This window comes from Capricornis sumatraensis, chromosome 4 (genome assembly GCF_032405125.1).
Source record: "Capricornis sumatraensis isolate serow.1 chromosome 4, serow.2, whole genome shotgun sequence".
Taxonomy (NCBI): Eukaryota; Metazoa; Chordata; class Mammalia; order Artiodactyla; family Bovidae; genus Capricornis; species Capricornis sumatraensis.
Window position 1 is genome coordinate 65,581,546 of NC_091072.1, and position 13,005 is coordinate 65,594,550.

A 13,005-nucleotide genomic window follows, 5' to 3' on the forward strand; every position below is an offset into this window, starting at 1 on the left:
GGTTCAGGGTGCTCCGAGAGGTCGACACGGTAGCGCCCTAGAAGCTGTCGTCGCGTTTGGACAGATCTGATGGTCTCAAGGGCCTCGTTTCTCTCTCTGCCCAGCACCACGTGCCCGCCGCTGGGATCACGCCTTTGTCTCCAGAAGGATCCCCGCCTCTCTGCTCGCTCAGTCGCTCTCCGCCTAATCTCTGATCCTTCGCACCCGAGTTGTCTCGCCCAGGCGGGTTGGGTGGGAGTGGGGCTGGGTAAGGATGGTGGGTGAGGAAGGTGTTGGTGGGCAACGCGCGGTGACACCCGCTCCTGGGTCCCACTCACACCCGCCTCAGTGGGGCCGGGGGGAGGCAGGGGTCGCGCCGTTACCTTCCTGCTCCCTCTCAACCCAGGTGCTTCACCGTCGCCGTCCGGGCCGGACTGGGGTGGCGTGGGCCGCAGCAGCCTTTAAATACCGGCCAGGGGCCCCGCGTGCCCACCGCATCCTTGGTTGCCCCAGGAGACAGCCAATTGGGGTTGAGGTCGTTCTCCCAGGGCGTGGAGGTGGGGTTCCGGCCGGAACAGGTGCCCAGTGAACATTCGCAGGGGGCTTGTGACGTAGTTTTTGCGGGAGGGAGGGCGGAGGCTGGGTTTGTGCAGCCCACGTTAGGAACCGCCTGAGGCCATTTCTTTGCCCCCTTCGACCACCTTGAGGTGCTGGGTTAGAGAAGATGGACCTTCAGCTGAACCCAGAGGTTGGGAATGGGGAGAAACTTGTCTGTTGAAAAACAATATCCTACGCCTTTGGGGTGATGGAAGGGATAAAGAGAAAGCCCCCGGAGTCAGAAACAGGGCACCACGCCTTACTTTGTGGCCACTGCTCTAACTCCTGGAGCTCTGTTTCATCATGCATAAAACAAGATGGCAAACGTTTATTGTGTGTGCTTTCTGTGCAGGCGGGCTCGTGGCACACGAGCCTCACACCTGCTCTGTGAGGTAGGCATTGTTACCACTTTTCGTAGGTTAGGAAGCTAAGGCGTTAATTAACCGAGCTTGTGAGGTCAGTGAACTTAAGGGCTAGTGTTTAAACATGTTTGACCTAAGAGCCCAGATTCTTAGTGAGGTTACTGTAGTGCCCAAACACCTTAAACAGGACTGTGATGAAGAGAACAGGGAATCTGTATGGTCAAGCACTGTACTAATTGTAGTATATCGTGTAAATGTGCTTTGATTAAACATTACCAGGATGTTTACCATGGGTTTGTTTGTAAGAATGCTACTGTGCCAATTGTTTTTCCTTTTGCCCTTTTGTTAACCAGGCAGCATGGTACCTTGGGAGCCTCTGTAATATTATAGTTAAGAATATGGACTTCTATTTAAATAGACAAAAGCCTACCCTGAATGATTCCCTTCAATCCTGTCAGACTCTTTCCGACCCTATGGACCATAGCCTGCCAGTCTCCTCTGTCCATGGAGTTCTCCAGGCAAGAATACTGGAGTAGGTTGCTATGCTCTCCTCCAGAGTATCTTCCCAACCGAGGGGACAGAACCTGTGTCTCCTGCGTCCTCTGTTGGCAGGTGGAATCTTTACCACTGGGGCCATCTGGGAAGTCTAGGTTTATCCAAATCTGTAGAAGGTGTAATGTCAAGAGGAGCCCTCAGTTCAGTTCAGTTCAGTTCAATCGCTCAGTCGTGTCCGACTCTTTGCAACCGCATGAATCACAGCACGCCAGGCCTCCCTGTCCATCACCAACTGGAGTTCACTCAGATTCACGTCCATCGAGTCAGGGATGCCATCCAGCCATCTCATCCTCTGTCGTCCCCTTCTCCTCCTGCCCCCAGTCCCTCCCATCATCAGAGTCTTTTCCAATGAGTCCACTCTTTGCATGAGGTGGCCAAAGTACTGGAATTTCAGCTTTACCATCATTCCCTCCAAAGAAATCCCAGGGCTGATCTCCTTCAGAAAGGACTGGTTGGATCTTCTTGCAGTCCAAGGGAATCCCAGGAGTCTTCTCCAACACCACAGTTCAAAAGCATCAATTCTTTGGCGCTCAGTTTTCTTCACAGTCCAACTCTCACATCCATACATGACCACAGGAAAAACCATAGCCTTGACTAAACAGACCTTTGTTAGCAGAGAGACCTTTGTTGGCAGAGTAATGTCTCTGCTTTTGAATATGCTATCTAGGTTGGTCATAACTTTTCTTCCAAGGAGTAAGTGTCTTTTAATTTCATGGCTGCAGTCACCATCTGCAGTGATTTTTGGAGCCCCCCAAAATAAATCTGACACTGTTTCCCCATCTATTTCCCATGAAGTGATGGGACCAGATGCTAATGACCTCTAGTATCAACTGTGGACTTTTGTTGGCAATAATGTGTCACTGTAGGTTTGTTATTAATAAATGAATCACTCTGGTGGAGGATGTTTACAATGGGGAAGAGAGTATATGAGGAATCTCTGTACCTTCTCATTTTGCTGTGAAACTAAAATTGCTCTAAAAAATAAGGGCTAATAAGGAAAAAAAAAAAATAGTGGCTTCCCTGGGGGCTCAGTGGTAAAAAATCTCCCTGCCAATGCGAAGACTGGGGCTGGATCCCTGTGTTGGGAAGATCCCCTGGAGAAGAAAATGGCAACCCATTCCAGTATTCTTGCCTGGGAAATCACATGGGCAGAGGAGCCTGGCGGGCTACAGTCCATGGGGTCACAAGGAGTCGGATATGACTTAGCAACTAAACAACAAAAATAAAAAAATAGAGGTGCTTCAACTTCAGCTTAGCAGTTATTAACTTCTGGAAGCCTCCGGCTCCTTACCCATACCATAAGTACAGTTATAGTGCCTATTGCATAGAGTTATGTTAAGAATTCGGAGAAGGCAATGGCACCCCACTCCAGTACTCTTGCCTAGAAAATCCCATGGACGGAGGAAGCCTGGAAGGCTGCAGTCCATGGGGTTGCTGAGGGTCGGACACGACTGAGCAACTTCACTTTCACTTTTCACTTTCATACATTGGAGAAGGAAATGGCAACCCACTCCAGTGTTCTTGCCTGGAGAATCTCAGAGATGGGGGAGCCTGGTGGGTTGCCGTCTGTGGGGTCACACAGAGTCAGACACGACTGACGCGACTCAGAAGCATGTTAAGGATTAAGTATCGATTAAAGCACTTAGCACAGGTACTCTGTGAGCACTTAGTAACTGGGAACTAGCATCATTATCATGCTTACATGTTTTAGTACTTGTCAAGAAATTGATACAGTACATATAGAGATAACTAACCTTATGCTGGAAGCAAAAATAGACTAGATGTCCCCATCCTTGTGCCCTTTTTCTTGTCTCACTTTTGAGAAATAGCAGGAAAGTGCCACCAGCTTTGACCCTACAGAAAACTATCGAGCATATTCTTTTATTACTTTCCTGTGCTCAGTGGAATTGTGCAAAATGGAACACTGCCCACTGGGAACTGAGTCTATACAGGCTTCCATTAAATGACAAAGAAGCAAAATGTGGGGAAGCCTTACTGCTTGCAAAGGTCATTTATACTTTCCTGGTTGAGTGACAGGGGAGCCTGGTGGGCTGCCGCCTCTGGGGTCACACAGAGTCGGACACAACTGAAGCGACTTAGCAGCAGCAGCAGCAGCAACAGGGTTCTTGGATCAGCACTCCACCCTTTGACGTGGGACTTACAGACTCCTCAGAGATCGTTCAAGTTCATTTGCTCTGTGGTTTGCTGAGGAGACACGTCTGCTTGAGTCCAAGGGCAGAATGCTGACGTTTTAAGCCTCCAGTGTCCATTTTTGAACAGAGACTCACACACTGGGTGGTGACTCACCCCCTGATCTGCTGAACTTGGAACTGTGCCATTCCAGATTTATTTTTCTAAGAACATATATGGTATATGATATTGAGTTTTAATTGAGAGCTTTAGAAATTGAGCATGTTGATTAGTGGAATTCCCATCCATTTCTTTCTTTAAAAAGAGATTACCTCAAAGATAATTAAGGGCATTTTTTTGTTCAGTTGAAGTGAACTTTATATAAGTAATACTGACTTTATACACTTTTTTCATGGTGAGATCTATATTTTTCAGATCTATCCTCCCTACTTAAAAACATTAATGCAGAATTGTCTTCCTTTTTTGAAGAAAAGCAGCAAATTACCATTTATGATTTTTTTTCGGTAGATTTACATTATAATACTGATTGTTCATGTACTGGTAAATTACCCAAGAGAATTAGCACCAGAGATTGTTAAGCACCACCATCAGAAATTCAATTAAGAAATTTTAAAGACTTTTAAAATTGACCCTTATTCTTCAAATACTGCGAAAGGAAATACTTTGATTCAACATTTAAATCCAACACACCATATTTTTATACATTGTATCCATCTAGATTGCTACATTAAAAATTTCCACAAACTTAGTCATCCATACTTAAAACAACCTGTACATACATTTGTCTTCTCAGCTATTCCAAATGTTGGGATCCAGGAATAACTTAGCTGTGTTTTCTGCTCAGGATCTCCCTGGGGCTATGATAGAAGCATTTGGTTTGTGCTCTCATCCTGGAGTTCAATTTGGGAAACTCTGCTCCCAAGATCATTCATGTTATTGGCAGAATTTATTTCCTTGTGGCTGTTTAACAGAGGGCCCTAAACTTTAGCTTGCATGTTGGCTGGAGGAAGTCTGCAGGTTTGGAGGCTAACTGCAGGTTGGCAAGGACACCAGGGGTTCTAGAGGTAGCCTGCAGATCCCAGTCATGGCTTCCTCAATGTGGCTTTTCACTCCCTCCCGCTAGCCTAGAGCCTCTCTGTGCTTCCTAGCTCGGTGAACACACAGAGACACATATGTGTGTATCATAATCATGGGGCTTGACTTTCGTGACATCCCTGACCTTTGTCATTTCCTCTTGGCTAGAAGCAAAGCCAGGGTTGGCCTACCAGCGCTCAAGAAGAGAGGTTGACACGAAGACACGAATTCCAACAGGCAGAAAATCACTGGGGATCACCTTTGTCTGCTTGCATGTTTCAAGTAAAGGCAGTCAAATAGGTTCTTTATAGTAACTAGTTACAACTTGAGAGATTTTCATGATATTGCTGCATTTTGAAATTCTGATGAGTGCCATGTAACAGCATTGGTTTTGCTATGTTTTATGTTATTCAGAGCGTTATGTTAAGTTGAAAACACTGCAGTCTTGGTTGTGCATTTGGGTGACTTGAAAAGAATAAATTCTAACACTTGATGGCAGTAGTAACTCAAGATTCAGTCAGTAAAAGTCCTTATGCCAAAGAAACTGAAATTAGACTCTTTATAAAAAGTATTTTATCACATATATCAAGTTACTCCAGGTTGCCAGTATTAATTATGCTATTTTTTTTCCTGGAGTGGTAGAATTGGGTATATTTATTAGATTTTAGCATTTTTTTTGACCTGAAGTTTGGAAAGCTCAGCTCTGCTAGTTAAACTGGTAAATAAAATTCTTCAGAGAAAAGTGGGATATACCTGATATATTTGGTCAGAGAAATGAAATACAAAGCCTATTTCAGATTTATCTTTGTAATCAATGTGTTGCTATGATATACATAAAATAATGTAAACCTAACTCCTTTTATGCGCTCTCAAAAATTTGCTTTTTTCCACCCTGAAGATAGTCATGTAGTTTAAAATGTAGTCGCCATCTAGTGGTTACAGAAACTAAATGCAAAGTATTAAGCCTTTCTGACTTTTTGAAAGTGAGAAAAAAGGGATTCAAAATTACTCATTGCTTTCTCTCCACAATTTGGAAAGTTGTGGTGTTTGCAAGTAAATAAGGCACCCTGTGCATCAGGGAATACCACTGTGATATTTTCCATTTATGATTCTCATTTAAGTAAATTATGAAGGGAAAGTTTGTAATAAAATAACTACAAAGACAGTGTTGGTACAGATTTAAAGAGAAGTAAGGATATGAATTTTACACTCATAACAGTAGCCTGTGCAGGTATTATTTGCTATTGTCTTTTAAAAATATTACCAACCCTACAACAACTTAAGGTTTTCAGAGGATTAGCAAAATATATTGTAGTCCTATTATCTGAGAAATATGTGTATTTGGTGAGAATTACTTCGGAATTTCAATATGGAGATGTTCACTTATAAATAGTTTTAAAGTACACTATAATATGGGGCAATAAAATGCAATGTCCTCCCGCTTGGAAAAGAACCTGTAATATTTAGAGAAAAAGAAATGTGTATAGCATATTCATAAAGAAAAACTGTTGCTATAAAAAAAAAGATTGTGTTTAATCAGGGATCAATTTTAGATCAGAGCTTTCAATTAAGAATATGAGGTGTTTAAAGTGGTCGTTTAAATAAGGGTACATTTTAAAGGAATGCCATCATCAGTTCAGTTCAGTCGCTCAGTCGCGTCCAACTCTTTGCAAGCCCGTGAACTGCAGCATGCCAAGCTTCCCTGTCCATCACCAACTCTCGGAGTCCACCCAAACCCATGTCCATCAAGTCAGTGATGTCATCCAGCCATCTCATCCTCTGTCATCCCCTTCTCCTCCTGCCCTCAATCTTTCCCTGCATCAGGGTCTTTTCCAATGAGTCAGCTCTTCACATCAGGTGGTGCAAAAATTGCATATTTTCAGGGTTATAGTACTTACTTTGTCCTTATAGAGTTGATGATGAATTACATCTGTAAAGCAGCCTTGTGAGTAGGCAGTCATAATGCCCATGAGAATGTCAACTGACCCCATAGCTTTTGCATAATGATATTCTTTTTATCCCAGTATTTTCTTTTGTTTCTTCCTTCCTTCCTTCCAGTCTTTTTATTTCCTTCCTTTTCGTTCTTTCCTTCTCTTTTCATTCTTTCTTTCTCTCTCTCATTATCCCTCCTCCCTCTTTCTTTCCTTTAACTACAACTCCCTACACCCCACTCTCATGACTTTTTAGTCATGGTGTGTTGAGAAGACTGTGAGAGCAGAGGGGTTTTCTATGACATTTGTGGGGAGATCTGAGATCATCAGTAGCTTGTGTGGGCAGGGCATTATGAATTTATGGACCCTTTCCTTCATTAAAAAGTGAAAGTTATAGTTTATATCATGTTGCTATAAACACTAATATGTTCCAGGCTGGATTCTTTATTGCCTGTTTACTATTATTATTCTAATCATATGTTTTCTTTTTATTGAAAAGCATATGCAAAGTTCCAAAAATTAGTAAATCAGCTCTGCCTGCTGGGGGTCTTTCTTTACCCTCCTGGTCCAAAGCATCTCAGTCCATCTTTCTGCTGAAATTCTGGAGGTTGGGTATCTGGAAGCCTACTCTGGACCCTAGAAGTGTTTACTCAGATGTGACTCAAAGGCCTTTGGCCATTTGGAAGTCACTGTGGCATGCAAACAGATAACACTGAGCTTGACACCTGTGTTAGTCTGTTTGGGCTACCATAATACCATAGACTGAGTGGCTTAAATAAAACAATTTTATTTCTCCTAGTTTTGCAGGATAGGATATCCAAGATCAAGGTCTCAGCTGATTTTATTTCTAGTGAGAGCTTACTTCCTGGATCGCAGATGGATGACTTCTCATTATGTCATCACATAGATTTTCTTTTTTAAAAAAATTAATTTATTTATTTTAATTAGAGGCTAATTACAATATTGTTGTGGTTTCTGCCAAACATTGACATGGATCCACCACAGGTGTTCGTGTTCCCCATCCAGAAACCCCATCCTACCTCCCTCCCCATCCCATCCCCCAGGTTCATCCCAGTGCACCAGCCGTGAGCACCCTGTCTCATGCATCAAACCTGGACCTGTGATCCACTTCACATGATAATATACACGTTTCAACACCACCCTCTCAAATCATCCCACCCTCACCTTCTCCCACAGAGTCCAAAAAACTGTTCTTTACATCTGTGTCTCTTTTGCTGTCTCACATATAGGGTCATCATTACCATCTTTATAAATTCCATATTCATGCGTTAGTATACTGTATTGGTATTTTTCCTTCTGACTTCACTCTGTATAATAGGCAGTTATACAGAGTTTCATCCACCTCATTAGAACTGATTCAAATGCATTCTTTTTAAGGGCTGAGTAATATTCCATTGTGTATATGTATCACAGCTTTCTCATCCATTCGTCTTCTGATGGACATCTAGGTTGCTTCCATGTCCTAGCTATTGTAAACAGTGCTGCAGTAAACATTGGGGTACGTGTGTCTCTTTCAATTCTGGTTTCCTTGGTGTGTATGCCCAGCAGAGAAATTGCTGCATTGTATGGCAGTTCTATTTCCAGTTTTTTGAGGAATCTCCACACTGTTCTCCATAGTAGCTGTACTAGTTTTCATTCCCACCAACAGTGTAAGAGGCTTCCTTTTTCTCCACAGCCTCTCCAGCATTTATTGTTTGTAGACTTTTTGATAGCAGCCATTCTGACTGGCATGAGATGGTACCTCATTGTGGTTTTGATTTGCATTTTTCTGATAGTGATGTTGAGTATCTTTTCATGTGTTTGTTAGCCATCTGTATGTCTTTGGAGAAATGTCTGTTTAGTTCTTGGCCCATTTTTTGATTGGGTCGTTTATTTTCTGGAGTTGAGCTTCAGGAGCTGCTTGTATATTTTTGAGATTAATTCTTTGTCAGTTGCTTTGTTTGCTATTGTTTACTCTCATTCTGAAGGCTGTGTTTTCACCTTGCTTATAGTTTCATTTGTTGTGCAAAAGCTTTTAATTTTAATTAGGTCCCATTTGTTTATTTTTGCTTTTATTTCCATTACTCCTGGGAGGTGGGTCATAGAGGATCCTGCTGTGATTTATGTCAGAGAGTGTTTTGCCTATGTTTCCCTCTAGGAGTTTTATAGTTTCTGGTATTACATTTAGATCTTTAATCCATTTTGAGTTTATTTTTGTGTATGGTGTTAGAAAGTGTTCTAGTTTCATTCTTTTACAAGTGGTTGACCAGTTTTCCAAGCACCACTTGTTAAAGAGATTGTCTTTTCTCCATTATTTATTCTTTCCTCCTTTGTCAAAGATAAGGTGTCCATAGGTGTGTGGATTTATCTCTGGGCTTTCTATTTTGTTCCATTGATCTATATTTCTGTCTTTGTGCCAGTACCATACTATCTTGATGACTGTAGCTTTGTAGTATAGTCTAAAGTCAGGCAGGTTGATTCCTCCAGTTCCATTCTTTTTCTCAAGACTGCTTTGGCTATTCGAGGTTTTTTGTATTTCCATACTAATTGTGAAATTACTTGTTTTAGTTCTCTGAAAAATATTGTTGATAGCTTGATAGGTATTGCATTGAATCTATAGATTGCTTTGGGTAGTATACTCATTTTTACTATATTGATTCTTCTGATCTGTGAACATGGTATATTTCTCCAACTATGTGTGTCATCTTTGATTTCTTTATGGCTTTTCTTTAGTATAGGTACACACCCCCCTCCCACACACACACACCCACACAGAGTAGTCTCCTTTTCTTCCTCTTCTTATAAGGCCACTAATCCCATCATGAGGCCCCTACCTCATGACATCATCTAACCCTAATTAAACTCCCAAAGGCCCCATTTCCAAACACCATCACAATGGGGAGGGGGTTATTTAGAACTTCAACATACAAATTTTGGGTGTAAACATTCAGCTCATAACAACTTCCCTGTCCAGTACGTACACCATTTTCTTGTATTACAATACAGGGAAAAGATACATCCATGGTATATGAGACAGGACAGTGAGGTGAAGTGTAGAATAGGCCTTTGGGATCAGCCCTTAACCAGCGGCAAGTTGTTTAAGCTCTCTCTCTGATCTGTGACTGGAATAGTCATTACTATCTGCAGCTCCTAGGATGTTGTGAATTAATACATGCAGAAAACCTTAGTAGATGCCTAGTACATCTTTTGTGTTCAAGAATTGGTTCCTGTTGTAACAATATACATCCTTGTAGTAAGCTGATATCTGTTTTTCAAAATCAGTAGAGCTGTGTGTGCTAATACAGTAGATATGGTAAGAGTGATCAAGGAGTAGTTTTAAGTGAAACAAGCAAAATAGTCATTATCTATTGTGTTTAAAAATCCATGTTTACATGTACCAACACATACATAATAGTGGTGTATATATATATATATATATATCCATATGTATTTTTGTAAAAGAGGAGCAATTATTTTTTGTGCAAGTTTTTGCTTCTCATGGAAAACTTGATAAAATGATGAAAGAAACCATTGCCTATTTCCAAGGAGTGGAACTTAGGGTTTGCTGCAGGAAAGAAACTCACCTTTCAGTGTATACTCTTTTGTTATCTTTCAGTTTTTTGTATTATTATCACACATTTCAAAAAGTTCAACTTTCTCTCTAGAAGGTACTCCTTAACTTCTTCCCTACTGTCATTTTCATATTGTTTATATTTTCATTTTCTATGTTTTATTTTTTCCACAGGCATGGAAATATTACCAGTTAACTAATAATTTAGGAAAGGTCAAAAACGAGTTGGCAAGGCTTTAAGATGATAAAATATTGTTGTTAAAATACTGAAGCTATGTGTATTATTATGATTCTTTGCATGTTGTGATTATAATGAATATTTTCCACAAGGTCCTTATAATTTTCAAATATTTTTATTCTTTTCTTCATTTTCTTTAATCAATTTGAAAATAAAAACATGCTTTAGCTTAAAAAAGGAAAAGTTTAATTAAAACATTTAAATCTTGGCAATATAACTACACCATTAATTTTTAATTTTTATTATATGATTAATTTAAAATTATATAGGATATGAATTCCTAAAACTTGAAAATTACATGTGATTTGTAAGAATATCTATGAAATATTTTCTTAGTCTTCTGTTTCTGTACATTTTCTGTTTATTTATGATTCATCTGGTGTTTTCATAGACTACTACATTGCTATCATATATTAAAACTTTCAGCTGTATTTTATGTACTTATATTATCTTCCAGAACATATTTTGAAAGTATCATGCTGAGTTTTCTTTTTGAAGCCAGCAGGAAGGATCATTTTGTTATAGGAGGTGGCATAATGCTAACCATTATCTGAAATCAGACGAGACTCCCAATAGGCAAACGAGGTAGGCACATATAGGCTTGAGGAGTTTTGCTGAGATTGATAGGGTTTCCATCCAGTCGAATATCCTCTAGTGCCTTACGAATATAAGTCAAATTTTTAACATTGCAGAAGGTATCTTCATGCATCTCCAGAATGTTGTTATTCTAAAAAAGATTAAGATAAATTATTAGATGAGTTATCACATATTCCTAGTATTGAGGAATAATATAGTCAATTTTGCTCCACCCCTGCTTTTATTCTTTCATTCCTTCTCATCCAGAAATGCACATTATGCAACTATTATATACATCAACACTTTCTAAAGCAGTGAGGATGAACCAATAAACATAATAGACATATGCTTGCCTTTATGGAGCTTATACTTCAGTAATGGGAATATAAGATACAAATTTAAAGAAAACAAATTATTTCCAAAAATAATCTGAACAAAGAAGAAAGGAAAGTGTCTGTGAAAAATTCTCTTAAGAGACAGCCTTGGAGCTGAGAATGGAATGACAAGGAGACATGGGCATGGGAGAGAGCTGAGGTAAGAATATCCCAGACTGAAAGAACGCTAAGTTCAAATTCTGAAAAATATGCACGGAAAGTTCAAGAATGAGAAAAAAAAAAAGTCAAAATGGCTATTGGGTTGAAAGTTTTTACGTGACTGTTAGGGCTAGTTGGTGTATAGTGTTGCTCAAGTCTTCTGTTTCTTAGTTGATCTTATGGCTAGTTGTTTCATCAATTATTAAAAGTGGAATATTGAGGAATCTAACTATTATTGTTGAATTGTCTTTTTCGCCCTTCAATTCTAATAGTAAAGTCCTTATAAATTTTGAGGCTTTGTTGTTAGGTACGTATGTATGTATAAGCCTCATGTCTTTCTGATAGATTGACTCTCTATTTTACAAAGTGTCCATGAGGAACAATACAGATTTAGCACCTGTGCACTATTCTATTTTCTTTGATAGGTAATACATACACAGTTAATAATTATTATGCCTTATCTTTAAGTCATTATGATGTATCAGTGAATGCAGCACCCACTTTATAAACTAAAACTGAGATGCAGGGAGGTTTAGATATTTGTTCAATCATTAAATAGTGTCAAGTACAATTTCAGCCCAGGGAATCTGCTTTTGCCAGATCTGTCATTCTTATAGGATGTTGGAAAATATTTTTCAAATGAATCACAAAAAGAAATTTTTTTATCAGCATTAAAAATAAATATAAAATGAAGACAATGTAAATTAAAAACAGCTTTATACTGGATATTGGTAAGGTGATTGTGAAAAAGAAATATTTTTAAATGTTCACTTGATACTTTTTTAATCCTTAGAATAGGAAATGTAAAGCCAATCACTTCAAAAAAATCTTAGATTGTATATGCTAGCACATTATGTTTTAATGTAACATCAGAGACCTGGTTACTCTGTGGAGTCAATATCATCAGACATTGTAATGAAATTTAATTCAGAATTGGAAAAAAAAATCCCAGTTCCTTTTATGGTTCCCTTGAAAATCCTCTTTCCAGTCCTAAACCAGGCAAGAAATTCTCATTGACATAGACATTCACCCCGAGAAAAAGAGAAGACCAATAGAGAGCCATCCAGAAACCAGATAAGGACTAGAAAGGACATCACATTAAGGAAGTTAAATAGAAAAATTCTCAAGAGATAGATATCTAAGAGTCATAGACAGATACACACGCAAAGACACCAAAAAGAAATAGGGAAAGATGTAAATAGGAATGGAAGAAAGGACACAGAGGTAAATAATTACAGAATCCACAGAGCAAAAAAGAATCAGACTTGCTCTCACATAGCAGAATCTTGTGATGGTTTATACTTTTCCTCCTAAAAGATTATAATATTGCACTATGATTTTGTGTCTTTGAGCACATAATGGTTCTTTTCTCTACAGATTTATTCCACAGAATGGATGAAATTATTACAGAAAGTTGATTACAACTGTATACCAAAAA

At 39.4% G+C, this 13,005-nt stretch overlaps 1 protein-coding gene across 1 annotated transcript in view; it reads right to left on the reverse strand.

Annotated features, from left to right (window-relative positions):
* Positions 1-11,014: 11,014 nt before the first annotated feature.
* EPYC (epiphycan) overlaps positions 11,015-13,005 on the reverse strand; it is a 41,914-nt gene continuing 39,923 nt past the window's right edge. The window contains exon 6 of the mRNA XM_068971923.1: positions 11,015-11,185. Within this exon, the coding sequence (XP_068828024.1) occupies positions 11,015-11,185 (171 nt within the window). The remainder of the gene's footprint in view (positions 11,186-13,005) is intronic.